Source organism: Ovis aries, chromosome 3 (assembly GCF_016772045.2).
Source record: "Ovis aries strain OAR_USU_Benz2616 breed Rambouillet chromosome 3, ARS-UI_Ramb_v3.0, whole genome shotgun sequence".
NCBI lineage: Eukaryota > Metazoa > Chordata > Mammalia > Artiodactyla > Bovidae > Ovis > Ovis aries.
In genome coordinates, this window is record NC_056056.1 from 57,448,750 (window position 1) to 57,475,010 (window position 26,261).

General features: G+C 45.9%; 2 protein-coding genes across 2 annotated transcripts in view; one reads left to right on the plus strand and one right to left on the minus strand.

Annotated features, from left to right (window-relative positions):
- Nucleotides 1–1,225: 1,225 nt before the first annotated feature.
- Nucleotides 1,226–7,112, minus strand: C3H2orf68 (chromosome 3 C2orf68 homolog). The gene is made up of 4 exons (XM_004005876.6): nucleotides 6,890–7,112; nucleotides 6,688–6,806; nucleotides 5,373–5,524; nucleotides 1,226–5,006 (listed from the first exon to the last, which is right to left on the minus strand). The coding sequence occupies exons 1-4, from the start codon at nucleotides 6,994–6,996 to the stop codon at nucleotides 4,884–4,886; spliced, it is 501 nt and encodes a 166-aa protein (XP_004005925.1). The 5' UTR covers nucleotides 6,997–7,112; the 3' UTR covers nucleotides 1,226–4,883.
- A 3,204-nt stretch (nucleotides 7,113–10,316) lies between these two features.
- The window catches only part of USP39 (ubiquitin specific peptidase 39), a 36,948-nt gene continuing 21,003 nt past the window's right edge, over nucleotides 10,317–26,261 (plus strand). The window contains exons 1-6 of the mRNA XM_015094346.4: nucleotides 10,317–10,591; nucleotides 14,644–14,713; nucleotides 17,840–17,934; nucleotides 19,371–19,507; nucleotides 21,406–21,558; nucleotides 25,986–26,211. Of these exons, the coding sequence (XP_014949832.1) occupies nucleotides 10,324–10,591; nucleotides 14,644–14,713; nucleotides 17,840–17,934; nucleotides 19,371–19,507; nucleotides 21,406–21,558; nucleotides 25,986–26,211 (949 nt within the window). The 5' untranslated portion in view covers nucleotides 10,317–10,323. The remainder of the gene's footprint in view (nucleotides 10,592–14,643; nucleotides 14,714–17,839; nucleotides 17,935–19,370; nucleotides 19,508–21,405; nucleotides 21,559–25,985; nucleotides 26,212–26,261) is intronic.

The following is a 26,261-nucleotide window of genomic DNA, read 5'->3' on the forward strand; positions in this document are numbered from 1 at the left end:
TCCACCTTGAATCCCCTCAGGGTGCAGCTGGGGGTGGCTACAGTGGCTACCGCCTTGATGGCCACATCCTTTGTTTACTGATAGGGCAGCTGACACTCCATACACACTTTAAGGCCAAGGGTGCCCTCTTGGACATTGTTTTCATGATTAAAAGGGCAGGAAAGTACTCAAACTGGCAGTCCAGCATCTGTTGGAGTCCCTACGAAGCAACACCGGGGCCCACAGACCTTTACTGAAGGGAGCATTGTGCCCACGCTGCCAGGAACCAGGGAGCTTAAATTCAGCAGGACTGGTGAGGAAAAGGTAATAGGCAGAAATGGCCTTGGACTGTGGGGGAAATGGAGTAGATACACTAACCAGACAATGGGGGTGTGCTTCCTCGAGGAAGGAGAAACCTTTCTGAACCTAGTGGAAGGTAAAAATGGAACCAGGAAACCTGTTGGAGGACCCTCTTCCAAACTGCTTTAGGGTAAGTAGTTAAAACCGGGTCAAGAAGTATGGCGGTACTGAACGACCCTGTACAAGAACACCTGGCTGAAGAACCAGGGAGGTATAAAACCAGTCCGCCTTCTGCTGGTCAGGCTTTGTGCCCCAGGACAAAGGAGTGCCTCTGTCTAATTTATCGAGATCACCATCTTCTTGCCCAGGGGTGTTCCCCTGGGAGCAGGCACTTTTTCTCATCTGCCCAATAGTGCTGTGAGCCCTCAGCATTTCCTACCTCTTTGGAAGCTTGGCGATTCTTAATTTACACTTACTATCTCCTGTTGAGTTGGGTTTGCATTCCTTTTTAGCCTTGATTGTGGGGAAGGCCTGGGAGGACTACTCAGGTTCTAAACTGGCTGTTCTATCCTAAAGTGGGGGTAAGGCAAGCACTCCAGAGCCTTGACAAGGAGGCAGATGTGGCTTAATTGCTGGCTTAATACAACAATCTGAGTAGTCCCTAGAACAGAGAATTAGCCCGAGACAGAAGGGCTCTTCAAGGGATGCTGAGAGGGATGAGTTGCATATCAGTAGAAAGTAGGACCAGATGTCTTTAAAAGGCCCTTCCAGCTCCAATGCCATGTGAATCTACTTGTTATGCTCCAACCAGGACAGTTCTTAAAATAGTCAGGCAGAACAAGAGATGAGATTTTCAGTGCTGATTCTGTGCTGAATGACTTTAGGGCAACACGTAGTCTTCACTTCCTATGTACACAAGTGATTTCACAACTCTTGGCAAAAACAGTGCTTATAAAAATAGTACGTTTATTGGTTAAAAAGAATACTGTATTTGCAAAGTACCTTCCTTCCAGGATTTTCAAATAAATTTGCAACATGTCATTTTATTCATCCACACAGCAGGAACATTGGAAATGAGAAAACAGAACAAAGTATGGCTTCTGATACGTTATACAACCAGTGCAACCGGTTCCTCATTCTGGTGGCTCTGGGAAGGCAGAGGGGCCATTCACTCTCTTCCCTTCTGGCATCACTCCACCTCCTGGGGAAATTTGGGGTGGGTGCCTGTTTCTTGGTCATATGATTCCTCAGGGACAGGATAGGAATTCAATGAGGGAACTTAAAAGGTTTCAGATAACTGTCAACATTCCATGATGCTCCTCCCCAAAGAAGGCTCATAGGTAGGAAAGCCACCTGTCCTTACGCTTCTGTCTGCAAAAGGCTGCATTTACATTTGTGAACCAGTTGGGGGCCCTACCTTACCACCAACAGATGGTGCCACATGCACAGTAAGCTGGATACCCACCACTCCACAGGGTTTCTTCCAGTTTCATGGGCTAATCTGCATGGCAGCACCCCTGGGAGTACAGCAGTGGAGATGGAATGTCCCTTTAAGGCTTGTCCAGAGAGAGAAGCATTTCTTATTGCCCACACTGGTCCCGCTGGCCGGTTTCCTACTCTCATTCAGGACAGAAAGCTTTACGTTCTCCTTTTCCCATCTTGTATTACATTCTTCAAAGACTTTCATCCTTGCCAGCTGGCTGGAACTCAAGTGTTAGTGTTTACTCTCGCACAGCCCCAAACCCCTGCAAACCCAGCTTCCTTCTGTTAGTAACATCACCCACTGTGGTCCGGGACACACAATGCCTTAACGTCCAAGGCTTAGCCTCAGTAAATGAAGAACGCTTCATTTTGGATGAACGTGAAATATGCTTATTAGGCTCCCAGACTTTTTTTTTCTCCTAGGCGGCTGAGACTATATCTAATCAATAAGTGCTGATCCTGAAGCAATCTGCCAGAAAGCTAGTCTAATGCTGTAGCCAATGCACGAAACAGCAGGGACAGTCCTCTTTTGAGACAGCTCTAGGGCCTCTGGGAAATGCCCTGGAAACTGCTCCTTGAGGGCAAGGCACCAACAACTGAAAATAGCTGAAAAGACACCAGGAGGCAAGTCCAGTAAATATACTGGAGAGTATGACACCATCTTGGACTGCAGTGAGGGGTGAGAAGCAATGAGCGGGGCTGTCAATGGGCTGAGAGCTGTCAGTAGAGAAGCATTTCGGACACACCTGGAGCCATGGCAGCATCAACACCACTAGGCCTGCCCTGAAGGACAACCTCTCACTTAAGTACCAGGCTTAGTGCTTCCTATAGTTATGCAGCATAAACTAGCTAAGAATTAGAATGCTTTCTTGGGTGGAAGATATTTTATATGCACTCAATTAGCAAAGCGCCTCAACAACAAGTTTACACATGAGATGTTCCCATCAGTCTCCTACCTGAGAGTGTGAGGATTACACAGTCAACACACAGAAGGACAGAATTGGTACGATTCTCACAAAACAGGGTTGGAGGCTAAACTCTAGAGGTCATGCCCCCATGGACTTGTTTCTAAATTCTATAATAAATCCAGGAAGACAGACCATCCAGCTATGAGAAGACAAACCCAAAAAGTATTTCCAGTCTAGGAAGCCTAAGAGGTTCGGTGAAATCCTATGTCCAAGTGAGAAAATCAGCTGAAGAGATGCAAGACGAAAATGTCTGGTGCTCTGAGGTACAGGAAGACGGGACAGAGTATGGCACAGTCTCCTCGACCTGGGCGGCTCTGGAGGGTAGTTAACCTTAAGAGTCAAAAGGCACTTCCAGCCGGGCCGGATGGGGGCAGACTTGCTCCCCTGAAAGAGAACTGAGCCCAGGACCGGCCAGTTTAAGGCACTGGCTTTGGGCCGGCTCTGGGAGTCAGGATCATGCTGGTCCTTGTCTGCCTTCACAACCAGGCCCTTCTAATTTATCCACCTCACTCACCTTCCCAGCGAGCTGTGACTTGCTGCATTTTAATAATGTAGTTGAAGTAGCTGCCTTGCCCCATTTCTGAGCTGGTAGATTTTCAGGGCTGTAGGGCACAAAGCAAAAATGCCCTTAGATGTCCTTTATGAGAAAAGTTGCTGAGAGGGACCAGCCAGACTTAATCTTGAGACCCTGAGGTGAAACCTCTGGGGCAGGAGGAGTGTTGGTCTGAAGTCCCAGTGCTCATGGGCTCACTTAAATCCCACATTTGCTTGGAACCGTCATGTACGGGACAGCTGGTGGATTTCTCAGACCTTAGTCCAACCCTTGTTAAGAAGAATGTTCACTTCAGTGAAAGCAGTGATTTCCCAGGATCTTTAGTATTAGGATCTCTAAAGAGTTTTATATACTCTTGGGAGGTAGCACAGGAGAAAGAGAGCAGAGGAAGGGAAGATGAAAGAGGCTTGCTTAGTTCCCTCCAGGACACTTTTCAGGCTCCCCTCCTTTTCCCAACTAGGGCTCCAAGTGAAAGAGAAACTGTTAGTTGCTAAGTTGTGTCTGACTCTTTTATGACCCCATGGACTGTAACCCGCCAGGCTCCTCTGTCCGCGGAATTCTCCAGGCAAGAATACTGGAGTGGGTTGCCATTCCCTTCTTCAGGGGATCTTCCTGACCCAGGGAATTGAATCTGGGCCTCCTGCATTGCAGGCGGATTCTTTACCGTCTAAGCCCTAGGGCTCCAAACAGGCAATAATTGCTCATGTTGAATTTGCCTTTGTACGTACATTCAAGACTGTTAAATCATATCTGGAAACACAGTTTCTGGCTTGTTTTGATAGTTCTCCTTTAGCCTGAGCACAGATGGCCTGTTCACAGCTAGGGATCAGGTGGGAAGCTGGAATTATGTAGTCCTAGCCCAGGCAGGTTTTGCGGCAAAAAAACCTCACAGTTGAGTTCTGGCATCATCTTTCGAGACTGGGCGAAGTGTGGAGCATGGGAGAAACCTGCAAAAGCCATGTAAGGGGAGGGAGACATGCTTGCAAGTAGGCATCAAAGGAGGTCTCCCTTGACTGGTATTAGAATTACAGGCAGAGCTTGCCAGAAAGGCAGAAGCCAGAACCCCCACATCCAAAATCCTTAGTAGCTAAAGGTGGGAGGTGGGGGGGAATGTGACTGATGCATTGGGAGACAAAAAGATGAATGAAAGAAGAGAACAAAGAAACGCCAGAAAAGATGTAGGAAACGCATAGAAGTGAACAGAAGGTACAGAAGTAAGGAGCCATAAATAGCAAACAGGGCTCACGGAGCTGGGTGGAGCAGCAGCGGCCAAGTGCCCTGGGGGATATGACCTTGGTGAGAAAGCAGCACTTTGGCACAGGGTTTCATAAACCTCAACTCTCCCCAGAGTCTTTGCTTCCACAAAACCAAGCTAACCAAACAAAATTCTCAAAAATTTTCAGAATATTAGGGTGGTCAAATGGGCCAACATGTAAGAAAAAATGGCTACAAGGGAGATGGCCAGGTCCAGTCCCTGTGACACCCTTTTCCTGTGGATGTGGCAGCTTTGGTGGGGGTACAGGGGTGTCTTAAGATCAGCTCAGACTGGTCCCAGCACCCCCAAACTAGGGATGGCTCCCTGGGCAGCGACTCCAGTCTGTTCAGTGTCGGCTCTGGCGCTTTGCAATCTCCTCCTGGATGCGCAACTTGAGGGCTTCTCGCATGAGTGGCTCCAGAGGCGTGTGGGCTGACACCTCCTCGCTCACCCTTCCTGGATCATCATCCTACGTGAAGGAAGAGTCAGGAAGCTCAGGGCCCAGTCTCTTCTGGAAAGGTGGCCTGCCCTGTCCCTAGACAACACTCTCACAGATCTCCGCGGGACTCACAACTTCTTGCCAGTGCCTGTCATTGCCCAGGTGTCCCCTTAATAGTGATTCTTGACTGTGGGCCACGTGCCCTTCCCATTGCCCGCTGAGAATCACTGTGTGATGGGAGTGGCTTGTGCTCAAAAGCATCGCCCAGCAGTCTGTGCTCCCATGTGAGACAGATACTTCCCACCAGTCCCTGAGGAAAACAGTGGCTCCGGGTGTCACAGTGATTTCTACCACGGCCCAGGACCCTCAGGCTGCAGCTGTTTCCACCAGGCGTACCTGATACACGATAACTGAGGTGATGTCTCCGCTGTCCGCCTCATACTCTAAGCAGAAAAGCTGATGGCCAGGAGGCTCTGGCTCAGAGCTGCCACTACTGCTGCTTTCACCGGACTCCTCACAGTCTGGGTTGCTTGGATGGGTAGAACCATCTGGAGGGATGAACCAGAATGAGAGGGAAGAAAGGAAGGCTGCTGGAACCCTTGCCCAGAGATGATACAGGAAAACAGACTGTAAAGAAAACCTGGTAATCCCAATGGTTGGGAATCTGTCTGCCAAAGCCGGGGCAACAGGTTCGATCCCTGGTCCGAGAAGATCCCACATGCCTCAGGCCAACTAAGCCTGCGCACTCTAGAACACAACTACTGGGCCTGTGTTCTCGAGTCCGAGCCCCAAAACAAGAGAAGTTACCGTAATAAAAAGCCAAAGCACTGCACGTGGAGAGGAGCCCCTGCTCACTGGAACTAGAGAAAGTCCGTGGGCAGCAACGAAGACCCAGCACAGCCAAAAATAAAAAAAGAAAAAAGCTGAATTTAGGGGAAAAGAAAGCACCAGTCTTCTCATGGACCCAGAATGTGTGTGTGAAATGTGCCGCCTATCAGGGATCTTATTCACCTTTGCACAGTCACATCACACAGGAGGTACACAACGCACATCTGTCTACAGTGTTGGAAGGTGGTAGAGAGGTGGACTGCACTCTCCCCGGGTTCAAATCCAGGCTCTGCCATTTACTTCCCTGAGATTTCAGGCAAGTTGCTGAACCTCTCTGTATCCGTTTTGCAGACTGTGAAACACAAATGATAATGGGTTCCCATCTTATGGGGTCCTCTGAAAGCTAAATGAATGAAATGTATACAACCTCTAAAGGCACTCTTAGGGAAGATCAACAAATTTAGCATCATATGTTATCTACTGTAATTGCTGGGTCGAAGGGGAAAAAAGGCCATTAAGTTGGTTTGGGCTTCATTCCACAAGTATGTCCTTGTCGCCTAGAGCAGTGCCAAATTTTTTTTCTGTTAGGTGACGAGAATACGAAAATAGTGTGGCGGAGAGGAAGCGAAAGACAACTTGCAGACTCCCAGCTTTGTCCGGTAATAGTGATGCTTAATTTGAGCCCTCTGTGTTCTACGGGGAGAACCACTAGCGGCGATTGGGGACCACCGAGGTAGATGTTCCGAGAAGGGACGAGACGAACTGAGCCTTGGGGGCTAAGAAGTAGCTTTTTCCCATATAGGAAAGAAGAGTGCACTGAGGCTGAGCCGGCGCCAAAAGAGCGCGCGCGGGCTCGAGGAAGCAGGCGGGTGGGCGGCCTCACCTCGGTGTCGCGGCAGGTACACTTGCAGGTCGGGCTTTCGGGGCCGAGTGGGCGCAGGCGTGTGCCGCCTCCTTGCCTTCTCCTTGGCCGCCTGCTTCACCTTCTTGTCGTAGTCGTCCCTGCGGGGAGCCGAGCGGGAGTCAGCGACGGCCGGGCCAGGCCAGGCCGGGGCCGGCGGCGGTGGCGCGGGGCGGGGCGGTACCGGGCGAGCTGGTTCCGTCGGATGTGGTGCACGAAGCCGTGGCTCATGTCCAGTCGCCCTCCAGGCTTGTAGCAGAGTCCCGACCCGGGACTCGGCGCCGCTTCCATCTTAACCCCTGTGCGCGGAGCCGCCGCCGTCCCTGCCTAAAGGCCCCCAACGGCCTCCCTCGCGCCCCGAGAGCTCAGCACCGCCCCTCGCTCGACTTTCGGCCTCTACCCCTGACGTCGGGAAAAGGAGGGCAGGGCCGAGCTTCTCTGCGCGCAGAGTTCCAGGCGCCGGCGGGGCGGGGCGGAGGGACGGGACGGGGCGGGGCAGGGCGGACGAAAATACTACAAGCTCAATTTCCTCTTCCTGGCCGGGGTTTTCCTTTTGTGACACTATCAAAAGGAAAAGAGGATTTAGGTTTAGTGCTGATATATCAGAAAATCCAGAAAAACACAAAGCACCCATCACACCACTCAGAATTCGCTGTGGAGCTTTCCCTTCCTTTTTCTTCTGCTGGGATGTGTGACACTATCACCAGCCGTGGCATAGGCCGACTGTTGAACCCAGCCGTGCCTGAGTTTACTCATTTGTAAGTGGGGGCACTGACAGCAGAGGCCTTCAAAGAGATCCTGAGGAGGCGAGTGCCCGGGCTGGGCACACAGCGGCGCCCTGGCCGCGCAGCCCAGCCTCCGGCTCTCCAGGGACCACCAGCGGCTGACACTCCTCCCATCCCGCCCAACGCCCGATTTCTGCGTACTTTCCCGCCCCCCGGTTCATCTCGGCGCCCACCGGATCGGTGTCTAAACTCTCCCCGTGGGTGGCCCTGGGGCTTTTCAGATATCTGAGCCTGTGTCATTTTTGGATCCTCTTTAAAAAGAGACAAAACTGGGAGTTCATGAGTAGAACAGGGACAGACTGGTACATCCACACAGTGGAATGCCGCTGAGCAACCAAAAGAAGTGAGTTGTTATATACCCAACAAGGTGGATGAATCGCAAAACAAATAGGCGGAGAAAAACAGGCCAGGGATTAAAAAGAGGACTTGCTGTGTGCTTCCGTTTGTATAAACCTCTAGAAAGTGGCACTGATCTGTAGCAACAGAAAGCAGATCAATGGTCAGCGCAGGAAAACACTTTTGGTGAATGGTGACTAAATTCTAAATATATATATTTGGCTGCACCGAATCTTAATTGCAGCATGTGTGATCTAGTTCCCTGATCAGGGGGTCAAACCCAGGCCCCCTGCTTTGAAAGCTGAATCTTAGCCACTGGATCACCAGAGAAATCCTAGGTTCATTATCTTGATCGTGGTGGTGGTTTCAGAGTGTATACATATCTCTATCAATATTCAGCAAAATGTACAACAAAGCTAGTGGAGGTGATGGAATTCCACTTGCGCTATTTCAAATCCTGAAGATGATGCTGTGAAAGTGCTACACTCAATATGCCAGCAAATTTGGAAAACTCAGCAGTGGCCACAGGACTGGAAAAGAATAGTTTTCATTCCAATCCCAAAGAAAGGCAATGCCAAAGAACGCTCAAACTACTGCACAATTGCACTCATCTCACATGCTAGTAAAGCAATGCTCAAAATTCTCCAAGCCAGGCTTCAGCAATATGTGAACTGTGAACTTCCAGATGTTCAAGCTGATTTTAGGAAAGGCAGAGGAACCAGAGATCAAATTGCCAACATCCACTGGATCATGGAAAAGCAAGAGAGTTCCAGAAAACATCTATTTCTGCTTGATTGACTATACCAAAGCCTTTGACTGTGTGGATCACAATCAACTGTGGGAAATTCTGAAAGAGATGGGAATACCAGACCACCTGACCTGCCTCTTGAGAAACCTGTGTGCAGGTCAGGAAGCAACAGTTAGAACTGGACATGGAACAACACACTGGTTCCAAATAGGAAAAGGAGTACATCAAGGCTGTATATTGTCACCTTGCTTATTTAACTTGTATGCAGAGTACATCATGAGAAATGCTGGGCTGGAAGAAGCACAAGCCGGAATCAAGATTGCCGGGAGAAATATCAATAACCTCAGATATGCAGATGACACCACCCTTATGGCAGAAAGTGAAGAGGAACTAAAAGCCTCTTGATGAAAGTGAAAGAGGGGAGTGAAAAAGTTGGCCTAAGGCTCAACATTCAGAAAACTAAGATTATGGCATCCGGTCCCATCACTTCATGGCAAATAGACAGGGAAACAGCGGAAACAGTGGCTGACTTTATTTTTCTGGGCTCCAAAATCACTGCAGATTGTGATTGCAACCATGAAATTAAAAGACGCTTACTCCTTGGAAGGAAAGTTATGACCAACTTAGGCAGCATAATAAAAAGCAGAGATATTATTTTGCCAACAAAGGTCCATCTAGTCAAGGGTATGGTTTTTCCAGTGGTCATGCATGGATGTGAGAGTTAGACTATAAAGAAAGCTGAGCGCTGAAGAACTGATGCTTTTGAACTGTGGTGTTGGAGAAGATTCTTGAGAGTCCGTTGGACTGCAAGGAGATCCAACCAGTCCATCCTAAACAAGATCAGTCCTGGGTGTTCACTGGTAGGACTGATATTGAAGCTGAAACTCCAATACTTGGGCCACCTGATGCAAAGAGCTGACTCATGGGAAAAGACCCTGATCCTGGGAAAGACTGAGGGCAGGAGGAGAAGGGGACGACAGAGGATGAGATGGCTGGATGGCATCACTGACTCGATGCACATGAATTTGAGTGAATTCGGGTAGCTGGTGATGGACAGGGAGGCCTGGTATGCTGTGGTTCATGGGGTCGCAGAGTCGGACACGACTGAGCGACTGAACTGAACTGGACACTTTAAATGCGCTTTTTATTGTATATCAATCACACCTTAGTAGAACTGTAAAGTAATTCAGGGTGTGGAAGGGGTCATGAAAGTCAGGTCCTGAAGCTTCAGCTTTATTGGCTCCACTCTCTAGTTTCTCTCTGCTCGTCATTCTCATTTTTCTGTGATTCCTCTAAATGTGGAATTAAGAGTCGCCAGGTTGCTCCAATAAGGGTATGACTTGGGAATGTCTCCTGGTTCTGTGCAGGGGTGTTGATCTTTGAGGCGCGGAGACTGTGGAGACGACTTCCCTATTCTCGTTTCGGGATACAAAGTGTCTTGAAGACACCGGGCGTCCAACGACAGCTTCTGTTATCCAGAAATCCCCAGTCAGTAAAAGGTTCTTGCCTCTTTAAACCGGAAAAGGGTAACTTGCAGAAGATCCGCCTACCGGTCTCCGGTGCGCACGCAGCAGCAAAGGAGCCACAAAAGGCACAGTACTTCCCCGAAGTTCTCTGCGGCGTGATTTGTCCCCGTCGGCGACTCGTAGAGAACCTTGGCCTCCATAACAGCGCCGCTTCTGATTGGCTGCTTGCCGCGCGCTCGGTCTTGTCTGGGGGCTGCGCCGGGCGACTCGGCCGGTAGTGGCGATGTCCAGCCGGTCCAAGCGGGAGTCTCGCGGTTCGACCCGCGGGAAGCGCGAGTCCGAGTCGCGGAGCAGCTCGGCTCGCGTCAAACGGGAACGAGATCGGGAGCGGGAGCCCGAGGCGCCGAGCTCCCGAGGCAGCCCGGTGCGCGTGAAGCGGGAGGTCGAGCCGGCGAGCGCGCGCGAGGCCCCGACGCCGGTAGTCCCGGCGGTGAGGGTGAAGCGGGAGCGCGAGGCCGACGAGGACTCGGAACCTGAGCGGGAGGTGCGAGGTGCGCGGGGCCGGGCGCGGGCTCCTCTCTCGCGTTCTTCTTTTTCTCTCTCCAACCTTCTCTCCCCGCGGGAAAGTCACACTTTACACGCGATCCGACTCGACTGCTATTTAATGAGGACCTTACTAGTCTTGGTAATCGTAGCTCTAATGTTTCTAGCAACTTTAATAATAACAGCAGCTTTCCTTTATCGGATACCTAGCTTCGGGGCCAGGCTCGTTGTTTTACAGGTGTTACCTCCTTGAGTTTTTACAAAACACCTGACGAATGAGCCCTGCTGTAATTCCTGAAATCAGACCATTCAGAGTGGAGAGCCTGAACTCTGGGCACTTGGACTACACTGCACTGTCACTTGGGGTTGTAGCTGCCAGGAGGTTTGGATTCTAGTCCGGCCTCTGAGATTGGGTCACTGGTTTGGGAATCTGGGTTTCATATGTCTGTCCCTCTTTAAGTCGATGGAAGGAGTACTGGAACCCATGAGCTTTGAGAGCCCTGTCAGTCACTTCTGTGACTGTACCCTCTGCCTTCTGCTGGACTCATTGTGCTTCTCCTGGGAATTGCTGGAGATCTTTTGGCCCAGCCTTGGTACTCTGACCTGTGTACAGTTTTCCGACTTGTTGATACCTTACCAGTCTCTAAGTAGGTTTCCATCACGTCTGAAGCTTTTCCTGTTTAAGCTCAGTTAATCTTTTCCATATCTGAACTTGGAACTTCTGATTTGAACATGTTTGGTATATACTTGTTTTCTGGTGAGTTAGCAGGTAAACATATCACTAGGCTACACTGTAGGGGCAGTGTTCTTTGTTCCGGGATTGTTCATTCTCCAAGACTATAATTCTGTCTCTGTGCCTGTTTATCTGTTTAAGATTATATTCTTGGGGAGTTCCCTGCTGGTCCAGTGGCTAAGACTCTACCCTCCCAGTGCAGGGGGCCTGGGTTTGATCCCTGGTCAGAGAACTACATGCCACTAGATCCCACATGCCACAGCTAAGAGTTTGCATGTTGCAGTGAAGATCGAAGAGCCTGCCTGCTGTAACTAAGACCTGGCACATCCGAATAAATAAAATAAATACAAGATTATACTCTTATATTAACTCTTAAATTTCTTGCTCAAGGTTTTGCATTTGACATATTTTTGTATTATGCACAGAGTCTAGGATCGCACCTTGCTCATGAAAAGTACTTGATAAATGTTCTGTGAATAATCTAGTAATTTCAGGGTATTCTTTGGTTTCTTTTCTTATATATTCTGTCAGCCTCAGGTTTCCCTTTCTCTGAAAGAGAAATTGTTTTCCAGATATTTTGCTTAGTTGTAGTCAGGAGATTGTTTTCTCTGGGACAGATTAAGATACCAGTTGTGGTTACTGTCTTCTTTTTTTCCTTTTATTTTTATTGTGAAATAGATCATAGGTACTAAGGTAGACTAAATGTCATGCACATGTATAGTTTAAAGAAGAGTGTGAGTATATAGCCTTAAATCTACCACTTGTCAAGGATTGTGAAGGGTCTGACCCTATTTGTACACTACCAGGTTAGCCTGGTAGTGGCTAACTTGGATGGATGGTAGTGGCTAACGGTTTCACGGATGCTGTTAGAAGACATTGAACTACTGGGCCTCAGACAGCATTCTGCAGCAATAACAGTAGCCAGAATATAGCATTGTCATGGTTTCCTAAGTTAGTTCCTATAGTGCGACATGATGAGAATCCATACTCACGGGAAGTGGGTGCACAAGACAACAACTCCGAACCTAGAGAACCTGAATCTTCTACAATGGGCCTTGAGCTTGCCTCGCCTTTGCTCTGTAAGGACACATGGTCTTTGACTTCCAAGGCTGTACAAACAAACTTCACTATGCCAATATCTTTGGCAAGATAGTCTGGAGGCGGTCTGTACCTCTGGTCACAGTATATGCAGAAACAGGAGAGAGCAATGCAGAATTGCCTCCTGACACTGTTCAGCTTCAGAAGTGGTGCTTAACTAGTACCTTGTTTAGTTGCTCAGTCGTGTCCGATTCCTTGCAACCCCACGGACTGCTGCACACCAGGCTTCCCTGTCCTTCACCATCTCCTGGAGCTTGCTCAGATTCATGTCCATTGAGTCGGTGATGCCATCCAACCATCTCATTCTCTGTTGCCCCTTTCTTCTCCTGCCCCCAATCTTTCCCAACATTAGGGTCTTTTCCAATGAGTTGGCTCTTTGCATTAGGTGGTCAAAGTATTGGAGCTTCAGCATCAGTCCTTCCAATGAATATTCAGGGTTGATTTTCTTTAGGATTGACTGGTTTGGTCTCCTTGCTCTCAGGGGACTCTCAAGAGCCTTCTCCAGCACCACAGTTAGAAAGCATTAATTCTTTGGCACTCAGCCTTCCTTATGGTCCAACTCTCACATCTGTACATAACTACTGGAAAAATCATAGCTTTGACTACACAGGCATTTGTCAGCAAGATGATGTCGCTCCTTTTTAATATGCTGTCTAGGTTTGTTATAGCTTTTTTCCAAGGAGCAATCATCTTTTAATTTCATGCACCTTCCACAGTGATTTTTGTAACCCAAGAATCTAAAATTTGCCACTGTTTACACTTTCCCCCCATGTATTTGCCATGAAGTGATGGGACTGGATGGCATGATCTTAGGTTTTGAATGTTGAAGTTTAAGACGGTACCTTAGAAGGTCCAACAGGCCCCTTTCCAGTTGCATCTGCCTTCCTTGCTTGCTGGGGTAATCACTGTTCTGAAGTTTTTCTGTTTTTGCTTTTATTGTTTTATAGTTTATATATATGTAAAACTATAAACTATATATATAAACTATAAACTTGTATAGTTTATATATATTTACCTCATGTATATATGAGGTAAATTATAGTTTCACCTCATATATCCCTAAGTAGAACTGTATTTAATTTGTATTTATTACAAGTGAAATCATGCTATATATATAGTCTTCTGTTTTGCCAATTTTTTTTTTTGAACTAGTCATATTGTTGAGGTTCATTCAGGTAGATGTTCATGGCAACAAAGTGTTCTATTGATATGTGTGTGTATGTCCTGTCCAACTCTTTGTGACCCCATGGACTGTAGCCCCCCAGGCTGCTCTGTTTATGAAGTTTTCCAGGCAAGAATCCTGGAGCAGGTTGCCATTTCCTCTCTTCCCAACCCAGGGATCAAGCCTGATTTCTCCCATTTTTGGTATGTGGTAAGCATTTTGCTTGTTTCCAGTTGGATCTCTGTCTTTCTTTTTTTTTTCAGTTGGATCTCTTTCAAATATTGTAGCTATAAATGTTTTTTAGTAAAATATTCAAAAGTTCTCTAGGGTAGATATAAGTATTAATGGAAGAGAGATTGCTGGGTCAAAGGGTCTGTGTATTTTCAGCTTCAGTCTAGCTGCACTATTTTCTAAGAAATTGTCAGAGTTTACACTCCCACCAGCAGTCTACGAGCCTTCTCATTGCTCCTCATATTTGCCAACACTTGGAATTGCTTGATTTTGTTTTATCCTCTCTGGTAGGTGTGAAGTGGTATATTATTGTGCAAGGGAATCTGCATTTTCTTGGTGAGATTGAGCATCTTTTCATATACTTGTGGGCCGTCTTCCTCATTTTCTGTTGGGTTGTCTTTTTATAAAACTCTTCACCAGATTTCTTTCTGTAATTGCAAGCAATTTCTTTGTTGGTTTTATGTGTTTCAAGTATACTGTCTCAGTTTGTTGCCTGGTGGCTCAGGCTGTAAAGAGTCCGCCTACAACGCAAAAGACCTGGCTTCGATCCCTGGGTTGGGAAGATCCTCTGGAGAAGGGAATGGCAATCCAGTCCAGTATTCTTGCCTGGAGAATCCCATGAACAGAGAGTTATAGCCTATGAGGTTGCAAAGAGTTGGACACAACTGAGCAACTAACACTTTCACTTTCCGTTAAAGTGGGCATTTTGGGGTGTTTTCAGGCTATTTGTAACGGAACTCGTCCTGATTTGTTTTTCCCGTTTTTGTGTTTGTACTGGTAGTTGACCCTGAGTATGGGTTTCCCATTTTCAGAGCTTTTGATGATTTTCCTTTCAGCAAAGAATGGCCGCGTGGATTCTGAGGACCGGAGGAGCCGCCACTGCCCGTACCTGGATACCATTAACAGGTGGGTAGCACACAGAGGCCTGGGACAGCCGACATACAAGGGAATCTTTGTAGAAAGTTCTTTGTATTGTATGATATGTTCAGAAACCTTATCTCTTCTAAAGCTTTCTGCCCAGAAAACTGTGCTTCTTGCCAAGTTTTTTAATCTTTCCCCTCAGTTTAAAGTGTCATCAGAGGGCATGTTGTTTTAGGGTGACACATGCAGAAAGAGCTTTCAGCTTGTTTTGAATTTATATGAGGAAATAAAAGCATATGTGGTATCAATGGCAGTCACCAACTTACATTTTTATTGAGCACTCAGTATGTGCTCAATAAGATGATGCTATGAAAGTGCTGCACTCAATATGCCAGCAAATTTGGAAAACTCAGCAGTGGCCACAGGACTGGAAAAGGTAAGTTTTCATTCCAGTCTCCAAAAAAGGCAATGCCAAAGAATGCTCAAACTACCGCACAATTGCACTCATCTCACACGCTAGTAAAGCAGTGCTCAAAATTCTCCAGGCCAGGTTTCAGCAATTTGTGAACCGTGAGCTTCCAGATGTTCAAGCTGATTTTAGGAAAGGCAGAGGAACCAGAGATCAAATTGCCAACATCCGCTGGGTCATGGAAAAAGCAAGAGAGTTCCAGAAAACATCTATTTCTGCTTGATTGACTATACCAAAGCCTTTGACTGTGTGGATCACAATCAACTGTGGAAAATTCTGAAAGAGATGGGAATACCAGACCACCTGACCTGCCTCTTGAGAAACCTGTGTGCAGGTCAGGAAGCAACAGTTAGAACTGGACATGGAACAGCAGATTGGTTCCAAATAGGAAAAGGAGTACATCAAGGCTGTATATTGTCACCTTGCTTATTTAACTTGTATGCAGAGTACATCATGAGAAATGCTGGGCTGGAAGAAGCACAAGCTGGAATCAAGATTGCCGGGAGAAATATCAATAACCTCAGATATGCAGATGACACCACCCTTATGGCAGAAAGTGAAGAGGAACTAAAAAGCCTCTTGATGAAAGTGAAAGAGGGGAGTGAAAAAGTTGAGTGAAAGCTCAGCATTCAGAAAACTAAGATCATGGCATCTGGTCCTGTCACTTCATTGGAAATAGATGGGGAAACAGTAGAAATAGTGAGAGACTTTATTTTTCTGGGCTCAAAAATCACTGCAGATGGTGATTGCAGCCATGAAATTAAAAGACGCTTACTCCTTGAAAGGAAAATTATGACCAACCTAGATAGCATATTCAAAAGCAGAGATATTACTTTGCCAACAAAGGTCCATCTAGTCAAGGCTATTGTTTTCCAGTGGTCATGTATGGATGTGAGAGTTGGACTGTGAAGAAAGCTGAGCACCGAAGAATTGATGTTTTTGAACTGTGGTGCTGGAGAAGACTCTTGTGAGTCCCTTGGACTGCAGGGAGATCCAACTAGTCCATTCTAAAGGATACCAGTCCTGGGTGTTCATGGGAAGGACTGATGCTGAAGCTGAAACTCCAATACTTTGGCCACCTTATGCGAAGAGTTGACTCATTGGAAAAGACCCTGATGCTGGGAAGGATTAGGGGCAGGAGAAGGGGACGACAGAGGATGAGATGGCTGGATGGCATTACCGACTTGATGGACGTGAGTTTGAGTGGACTCTGGGAGTTGGTGATGGACAGGGAGGCCTGGCGTGCCGTGACTCATGGGGTCGCAAAGAGTTGGACACGACTGAGCAACTGAACTGAACAGTATGTGCCTGGGCTTCCCAGGTGGCTCAGTGGGTAAAGAATCTACCTGCCAGTGCAGGAGATGCAGGAGACTTGGGTTCAGTCTCTGGATTGGGAAGATCTCCTGGTGGAGGAAATGGCAACCCAGTCCAATATTCTTGCCTGGCAAATCCCACCGACAGAGGAGCCTGGTAGGCTATGGTCTGTGGAGTCGCAGTCAGACACCACTGAGCACGCACACACATGATGTGCTAGGTACTGCTCTTGGTGCCTGGGATTCAGGAAAGGAAAAACAGACAAAGACATGTCCTAAAGCAGAGGTGGTCATCTCATCCCAGTGCATTCTTTGGTCCCCCAGATGCGTTACAGGATGGTTTTTCACTTATGCTCTAGTGTAGCCTTGACTACTGGACTGCTTTTGCAACATTGGAATTGCTCTTCGTAACAGTGGAATTGTCCATGTGGTAGGCACAGACCACTTGTGGCTGTTGAGCACTTGAAATGTGGCTTGAGGAACTGAATTTTAAAGTTTGTTTTAATTATTTTACATCAATAGTTGTGTGTGGCTAGTGGCCCCTTTAGTGGACAGTGCAGCTTTCCAGGGACCATTAACGATTAATTATAGAGTTAATGCTTGAGAAGGAAAACCCTTGGCACCTGTGGATTTAGTAGAGGTAACTTTTTTTAAATTACTTAACTTGCCTGGTACTCACCGTGACTTTGCAGTTGAACAGATAGATCTTTTTGTAGGTATTCCCCTACAATTCTTCAGGCTTCTGACTTTTTTTAATGGACAGAAATAAAATTTTCTTTTACGAAAGGGGTTATTTACTCTTTTTATGTCCTTCATTTTATGTCTTTTATTTTGGAATGTTGTTAGCACCCTGTTACTTTGGTCCTACTTGTGGCTTTTCCTCCAGAGAAAGTAATGGGAGATTCTCAACTGGTTGTGGATACTCAAAGAGGGTCATTGGTAGAGATACCTTTGCACTACTTTGGGGGTTGGTGGGTTGGGGCGCTATATTAAGTATCTAGGTGAAAGTGTTAGTTGCTCAGTTGTGTCTGACTCTTTGCGACCCCACGGACTGTAGCCCACTAGCTTCTCTGTCCATGGAATTCTCCAGGCAAGAATACTGGAGTGGGTAGCCATTCCCTTCTCCAGGGAATCTTCCCAACCCAGGGATTGAACCCGGGTCTCTTGCACTGCAGGCAGATGCTTTACCATCTGAGCCACCAGGAAAGCCCGAATGTCTAAGTAAGGAAGAGTTAACGTTCCCCATAATTTACATGTGATTGTTGACCTGTTCTTGGAAGGATGCTGCATGACGCTGGGGAGCATGGAGCCAACGGCGTTGCTTTACTCAGGTGCTCGCCTGGGCCACCATCACCATTAACTGTTTCTGTTTTGTTTTAATCTTCTTAGGAGTGTGCTGGACTTTGACTTTGAGAAATTGTGTTCCATCTCCCTCTCGCACATCAATGCATATGCTTGTCTGGTGTGTGGCAAGTACTTTCAAGGTAAATAAATATTTTGCATTGTGTTTTCAGCACTAGCCACAGGTCTGTGTGCTGACTGTGTGCTGTGTGCTGGCTAGCCGTAGGTTTTTGTTGTTGTGTTTTTTTTTAAGAGAGTAAGTTGCTGTTAAGAGTCATGTCTAATAAACTTTTATCTTTGTTCCCAGGAAATTGGAATACTCTTAGAAAATCCATAGGAGGTTCTCTATTTGTAAGAATCTGAATACATGTGAAAGGGAGAAAGAACTTGCCACATGTGAGACTGTTTGGGAAATCTCAGAAGTTCTAGTTTTATTATTATTTTTTTAAGGTGGTGGCTTTCTCTGCCTAATGCTGGTCGTCACCGGTGAAGGAGGACAGGCAAGGCCACTGAAGCCCTGCTGTCTCCAGTTCCACTGCCTCTGGCCCTGCTGCTATTTATTTAACTTTTCTGTTTGATTGTTTGGCCTGTGAACCAACCACGGGGGAGAGCTCTGGGATTGGCTGGCCCCTGGTGCTGACTGGCACTGGGTTTTTGAATCTCTGATATTTTTCTGTACTCAATGTCTTTTTCTGAGAATCCTTTTACTGTAAGGAGTTTTTTTCATTCTGTCCTTTTCTGAAAATTAACTGTATCAGTTTATTCAGACCAAGCTAGTGCAATTTGTGCAGTATAGTGGAGGATTTAGAAGAAATGTAAAGTACATTCCTTGCTCTTATAAGGATCTGATAAATAGTCAAGGGTAACACACAAAACAATCAGCAAACTCTCTTAAGACCATAAAGATTACTACTGGCCCATGTGGTACCGAGTGTAAATAAATAAGGACAATAGGAGTTGAAATATGCAAAGGTCACTGTTAGCTGGAATGTTTATGTCAAGTTCATGAAGGAGGTGAAGGAGGAACTTGTTCTCTGTATGCAGTATATACAGTTTGAATGGGTGAAGGGTGAAATATTCTAGAAAGGAGTGGTAACATGAACAAAAGTTACGTAGATATGAGATTGTCCTGAATGTGGGCAGCTGGAAAATTAAGACTAAGTAATGATGGAGATACGTACATATGTGTATGTACGTGTATTATTTATAATATATGCATGCATATCCCTAGTTTCTGATAGCACATGAAACTAGCTTGTATACATACACATATACTTACTCACACATGTATACATACACATATGCACATACTCACAGATAACCACACATTTTCCATATTTGTGTATATGAAATTAGTCCCCCTATGTTTTATGTTATCTAGAGAATAAAGTGCTATTCTTTCTTGCTGACTTGTATGATGAGAGGAATTCATGCGGAGATGAATTTTCAGGAGTGGTGTAGTGCTTTGTTTTTGCTGATATTAACATGTTCTGGTACGAAATGAAGAAGGGAAAATTACACACGGTCTGTGCGCTTGTGGAGTCTGTGCTTCGCTCACAGCCTTTCCTCCTTCCTGCAGGCCGGGGGTTGAAGTCTCACGCCTACATTCACAGTGTGCAGTTTAGTCACCATGTCTTCCTCAACCTCCACACCCTCAAGTTTTACTGCCTCCCCGACAACTATGAGATCATCGATTCCTCCCTAGAGGATATCACGGTGCGTGTCCAGGAGGGTTGGTTTGGAACTAGTTCTCTTGGGAGCTACCCCAGGGCTCCTGGGGATCTTCCCCACTCAAGGTCAGGAGAGAGTCTCAGGCCTTTGGACTTAGAGAATCTCCTTTCTCTTTGGGAGGAACCAGGGAAACTGAAGAAAGAGGTCACGTGTGCTCAGTCGCCTAGTCGTATCCGACTCTCTGGGACCCCATGGACTGTAGCCCACCAGGCTCCTCTGTCCATGGGGTTATCCAGGCAGGAATACTGGAGTGGGTTGCCATTTCCTCCTCCAGGGGATCTTCCTGACCCAGGGCTCAATCCTACTTCTTCTGCATTAGTAGGCAGATTCTTGACTACTGAGCCGCCTGGGAAGCCCCACAATTTGTAGTCATGGCCCATGGTCTGCAGCTTAGCTATTGTTTCTATTTTTAGTTAGGACTGAAGAAATAGGGCACCTTTGTAATTGGGGTGAAAGCATTTTTATGAAATAAATTACCTTTCCACACTTTGGTGTAGTGATGTGAATTGAGCCTGGTGTAGCCAGGTATAGGACAGAGATTTATACCAGCTCACAGCTCCTTTTTGGACTTCCCAGGTGGCCCTAGTGGTAAAGAACCTGCCTGCCTATGCAGAAGACTAAGAGACACGGGTTTGAATCTTCCCTGGGTGGGGAAGATCCCTGGGTGGGGTTGTTATTCCATGCATAGCAACCCATTCCAGTATTCTTGCCTGGAGAGTCCCCATGGACAGAGGAGCCTGGTGGGCTACAGTTTTGCGACTGTATACTCCATAGAGTCATAAAAAGTTGGACACAACTGAAGTGACTTGGCACGCACGCATGGCTCCTTTTGACATGATGTGGCCAAAATGGCCAGCGTGTTCCACCTGCAGGCTCTGATTTGTGCCTTATGCCAGGAGTCCCTGTACTTAAGTGGGGAGCCTGGAAAGTCCTCTTGGGCTTTGATTACTATTGGAACTGTTGATTATTGTTTTCCTTTTCAGCAAGGGGCTGCATGTTCAGTAGAGTGGAATGTTCTATTTAAGGAAAGCTTGGTGTTCAGAGTGTTTGAAACACTAACCCCACTTCCATAAGTTTCATAGTCTTGTTAAAATTGAAGTTTTAAGTGGTTATGCACAGAGGGAGAAACTGAAAGGAATTCAAGCCTTTTTTATAAAATTCAAGCTTTCAAAGTGAGTCAGTGGTGACTTCCCTGGTGGTCCAGTGGTTAAGACTATGCCTTCCGATGAGGAGGGTGCAGTTCGATCCCTGGTCTGGGAGCTGGGATCCCACATGCCTTGTAGCCAAAACAGCAAAACATAAAACAGAAACAAAGTGGGTCAGTGGTGCCCTCTGACCAGCCTGTGACCTAATGACCCTCATAGCTCTGGGACTGGGAAGGGTCTGATCCGCCCCTTTAGTCACAGGGAATCACAGCAGACCTCCACAGAGAGGGGGAACGACATTCTTGCTTATGCAGCAGCCTACATGCTGACCCTGCATAAGCTCCTACCTGGGACTCAGACTCCCACCACTTGCAGACTTGAGTATCCTACAGTTTCTCTCTGTTGTTTGTTATGGGGTTGGCCAGACATGCTCTCTGAGGGAAGGCCTGGGACTCAGTGATTTTGGGTTGTTGATAATCACCTGGCATGCTGTGATTTATGGGGTTGCAAAGAGTCGGACATGACTGAGCAACTGAACTGAACTGATAGATGAGCAGTGTGTAGTGAGCCCATTCCATGTCACCTCCGTCCTTAGACCTACTGTTGGGAACCCTTTGGGTGGCTGTTCGTGGCAAAGTATTTTTTGCTTTTGCAAAAATTGCTGTTGCAAATATGTCTTGTCAGCTCTATAGATATAGTTGTCCTAAAACAACTTGGAATTTTCTTTTGTTTTTGCAGTATGTGTTGAAGCCCACTTTCACAAAGCAGCAGATTGCTAACCTGGACAAGCAAGCCAAGTTGTCCCGGGCATATGACGGCACCACTTACCTGCCAGGTATTGTGGGCCTGAATAACATAAAGGCCAATGACTACGCCAACGCCGTCCTTCAGGTAGGGTAGAATGGGAACCGTGAGGGAGGGGGCAACCCAGGAACACTGAAGGTCAGCCAGGAAGTGACTGTTTTCTGGTGGAGTCTAGTGGTCCTCAGATCGTGATTCTTTGCTGGGAACTCTGCTGGCCTATTTGTTCTGCACCAAGCAGAACACTCCTGTGTCTGCTTGAGGGCTGCTGCCAAATGGTGGGCCTGTTTTAGCCTCTGGAGTGTACAGGGAGTGAGGGGTAGAATCTGCATGTGGCCTGGAGGACCCAAAAAGAGACACGTATGCTAGGTGATGCTTTTTTTTCCATGGTGTAGATGTTTACTATGTTGGCTCTGAGGTGTCTCTGTCCTGCCCCTGTGTGTAAACCCTGAAATGGGAAAAGCAGAAAGCCAAAGTTGTCCTGTTTGCAATTAAGTTTTGCTTTAAAAAAAAATTACATGAGTAATAGTGTACATTGTAGAAAACATTGATAAGCGTAAATAAGAAAATTTACAGTAATTCTGCTTCACTCAAAAAAAAATGATTAAACTGTAAACAAATCGCGGAGAGTGGGGAAGAAAGATACAGAAAGTGTAACAGGAGAGCTTTATTCCTTTCCCTAGTGCTCTGCCCTGGGGTAGTTAACAATACAGAGAGCTCCAGAACTATTTTAAACACACACACACAGGCATAATGTCATATGGCAATATTATGGTTTATTTTGTTATTCCTCAATTGGTAGATAAAATTTCACTTGTCTCAGGGTTTTTTCTGTTACCAGTGTTGCAGTGTGTATCCATCTTGCACTTTTTGTGACACTCTTATGTTTTGTTTTATTTCTTTTTTAGACTTTTCAAATACTTGGATTTTTAATCTAGAAAGTAACATAGTATATGTGTGTATCTTTGTATATATTTTAACTTAAAAGCCTATTGTGAGATCAATAAATATTCTTGTGCAGCATTCTTAATGATTACATGTCATTCTGTTTTGTTGAATTTGATTCATTCAACCTTCACTTCTTGTATTAATGCACTGTGAGCCTTGATTCTAGGCTATAAGGGAGTTGTAGTTTATAAACCCACCAGCCACAGAAAAGTCTGCTCTTTTTTTTTAAATTGAAGTATAGTTGACTTGCAGTGTTGTGTTAGTTTCTGATAAACAACAAAGTGAATTAGTTATAGATACTTATTTTCCTCTTCATATTCTTTTCTCTTATGATTTACTACAGGATATTGAATATAGTTCTCTGTACTATACAGTAGGACCTTATTGTTTATTTTATATATAGTAAATTTCATTTGCTAATCCAAAATTTCTAATCTATCCCTTTTGGTAACCATAATTTATTTTCTGTGTCAGTGAATCTATTTCATAGATAAATTGTGTTGTGTATTAGATTCCACATGTGAGTGGTACCGTATGGCATTTTGCTCTTTCTGGCCTTACTTAGTGTGATAGCCTCTAGGTCCGTCCATGCTGCTGCAGATGGCATTGTTTCATTCTTTTTTTTTTATGGCTGAGTAGTATTCTGTGTGTGTCACGTCTTTATTCATCTGTCGATGAACATTCGGGTTGTTCCGAATCTCGGCTATTGTATATGGTGCTTTCATATACACATATGTGGTGTATATTAGGGTGCATGTATGCCCAGGAGTGGAGTTGCTGGATCTTATGGTAACTCTATTTTTAGATTTTTAAGGAACCTTCATGCCGTTCTCCTTAGTCGCTACACCCGTTTATTGATAATTCCTACTGACAGTGTAGGAGGATTCCCAAAGGGGTGTTGCATTGTCACTGTTAGCATTCAGTAGAAGTTCTTCCATTTTGATAGGTATCTCCATTTAACTTACTTTTAAAAAATTCACTTCTAAAGTTGATTCTTATATTTTTTCATGAGTTGTGGGCCTTATGTGCTCATTTTCCTATTAGTGTTACACTATATTGAGTTTTAAAAGTATGTGTATATTTATATATATGTGTGTGTGTGTGTTGCACATATTCTGGTTCTTATTTGGTTGGCCTTTAAAATTTGTGTATGGTGTTTTTGCATAAAGAATTGGGTAAAACATTGCAAAAACATATCTCTGAGTTTTGCTGTCTGCCGTTGGTGTCATGCCTGGTCCCTTGTTGTTTGGTCGCTAAGTTGTGTCTGACTCCTTGTGACCCCATGAATTGCAGCACGCCAGGCTTCCCTGTCCTTTACCATCTCCTGGAGCTTGCTCAAACATGTCCATTGAGTCGGTGATGCCATCCAATCATCTCGTCCTCTGTTGTCCACTTCTCTTCCTACCTTCTATCTCTCCCAGCATCAGGGTCTTTTCCAGTGAGTTGGCTCTTTGCATCAGGTGGCCAGAGTACTGTAGCTTTAGCTTTAGCATCAGTCCTTCCAATGAATACTCAGGGTTGATTTCCTTTAGGATTGACTGGTTGGATCTCCTTATAGTCACTCTCAGAAGTCTTCTCCAGTACTGCAGTTTGAAAGCATCAGTTCTTTGGCGCTCAGCCTTCTTTATGGTCCAACTCTCACATCCATACATGGCTGCTGGGGAAAAAAATCATAGCTATGACTATACAGACCTTTGTCGGCAAAGTGATGTCTCTGCTTTTTAATACACTGTCTAGGTCTGTCATAGCTTTTCTTCCAAGGTGCAAGTGTCTTTTAATTTCATGGCTGTAGTCACTGTCTGCAGTGACTTTGGAGCCCAAGAAAATAAAGTCATGCACTGTTTCCAGTGTTTCCTCATCTGTATGCCATGAAGTATTTGGACTAGATTCCATGATCTTAGTATTTGAATGTTTCTGGTCCCTGGAAAGGTTGAATTCTTAGATGGAGAGAGATTTTGCTGACTTTTCCTCTTCCAGCCTCTCATGGCTTTGTGAAGACTGTTTGAGGACAGATAGGGTTTTGAATACAATCAGGGAAGTTGTGACTTTGTGATGGGTTTTAGCCCCCATAGGAAGTTCTTTTTATTTATACATGTAAGTAGATGAACAAATCCTCTGTGATGTTTCCACTAAAATGTTATTGAATGGACCAAGTACTCCACAGAGGCTGATTAATTTCTCTCTGAGGACACCTGCTATTTGTGTTGTCACTGAAGCTAGGGAGCAACCTCTGTCCACAGTGGAGCACGGATAACAGAGCTAGGATAAACTTTATCCCCACGCTTTCCCTTTTGAGAGTAACTTGCAGCAGGAAGGGCTTCCCTTGTGGCTCAGCTGGTAAAGAATCCACCTGCAATGCAGGAGACCTGGGTTCGATCCCTGGGTTGGGAAGATCCCCTGGAGAAGGGAAAGGATACCCATTCCAGTATTCTGGCCTGGAGAATTCCATAGACTACAGTTCATGGGGTTGCAAGGAGTTGGACACGACTGAGCAACTTTTACTTTCAGTTTCTCAGCAGGAAATCCTTGTTTCTTTAGCTGAGCTAAACTTGTAGGCTTTCAGGCTGTTGCTTCAGTCATGTCCAGCTCTTTGCTACCACATGGACTATAGTCCGCCAGGCTCCTCTGTCTATGGGATGCTCCGAGCAAGAATACTAGAGTGGGTTACCATTCCTCCTCCATGGTATCTTTCTGACCCAGGGATTGAACCTGCATCTCCTGCGTTGCAGGCAAATTCTTTGCTACTTGAGCCATCAGGGAAGCCCCAAACTTGTAAAGGCTTTCCTGATCACCTGTATCATTATCCTGAGTTGCCCCCTGAATTATTTTCCCCAGAGATGCCTGGGTTTATATGTTTAGCAGCATCTTTCCTTACTCCTTGCTAAAGGAATTACCTTGTCAAAGAAAGTTGTGCACATGGTAAGCACAGTGCTGATGAGGATTCATGACCCTATCAGAAAAGACCTGAGACTGTTATTTATGTAGGGTCTGTTCTGTGGTCTCCTTCCCAGTTTCATATATCACATTAATAAGCATGTGTTTCTTCCTGAACTAACATGGTGGGTCTTTATCTTTTTGCTTAATGAGATAAAATTAATTTATATTCTCTTAAAGTCTTTGACTATTTCCATCATAACAGAGTACATTCATTTTTATATACAGTTGTATGGCTTTATTCAGTTCAGTTCAGTTCAGTCGCTCAGTTGTGTCCGTCTCTTTGCGACCCCATGAATCGCAGCACGCCAGGCCTCCCTGTCTATCACCAACTTCCGGAGTTCATTCAGACTCACGTCCATCGAGTCAGTGATGCCATCCAGCCATCTCATCCTCTGTCGTCCCTTTCTCCTCCTGCCCTCAATCCCTCCCAGCATCAGAGTCTTTTCCAATGAGTCAACTCTTCACATGAGGTGGCTACCACCCTCTTAATACCACATGTGGGAAAGACACCTTTACTTCTGATTCTTTAAGGTGTAACAGTTTTAAGAAGAGCTTAAGTAGGTGAGCCTAAGTCCCAGGGGTTCCGGCAGAAGGGCTGTGGATTAATCAGAATCGGAATGTTTGATTTCCAGGCTCTGTCTAACGTTCCTCCTCTCCGGAACTACTTCCTGGAAGAAGACAATTATAAGAACATCAAACGTCCTCCTGGGGATATCATGTTCTTGTTGGTCCAGCGTTTCGGAGAGCTGATGAGAAAACTTTGGAACCCTCGCAATTTCAAAGCACATGTCTCTCCCCATGAGATGCTGCAGGCTGTTGTCCTCTGCAGCAAGAAGACTTTTCAGATCACGAAACAGGGTAGGGAAGGAGTAATTCGTGTCTTCTGACTTTTGGGCAATAGCACCAGT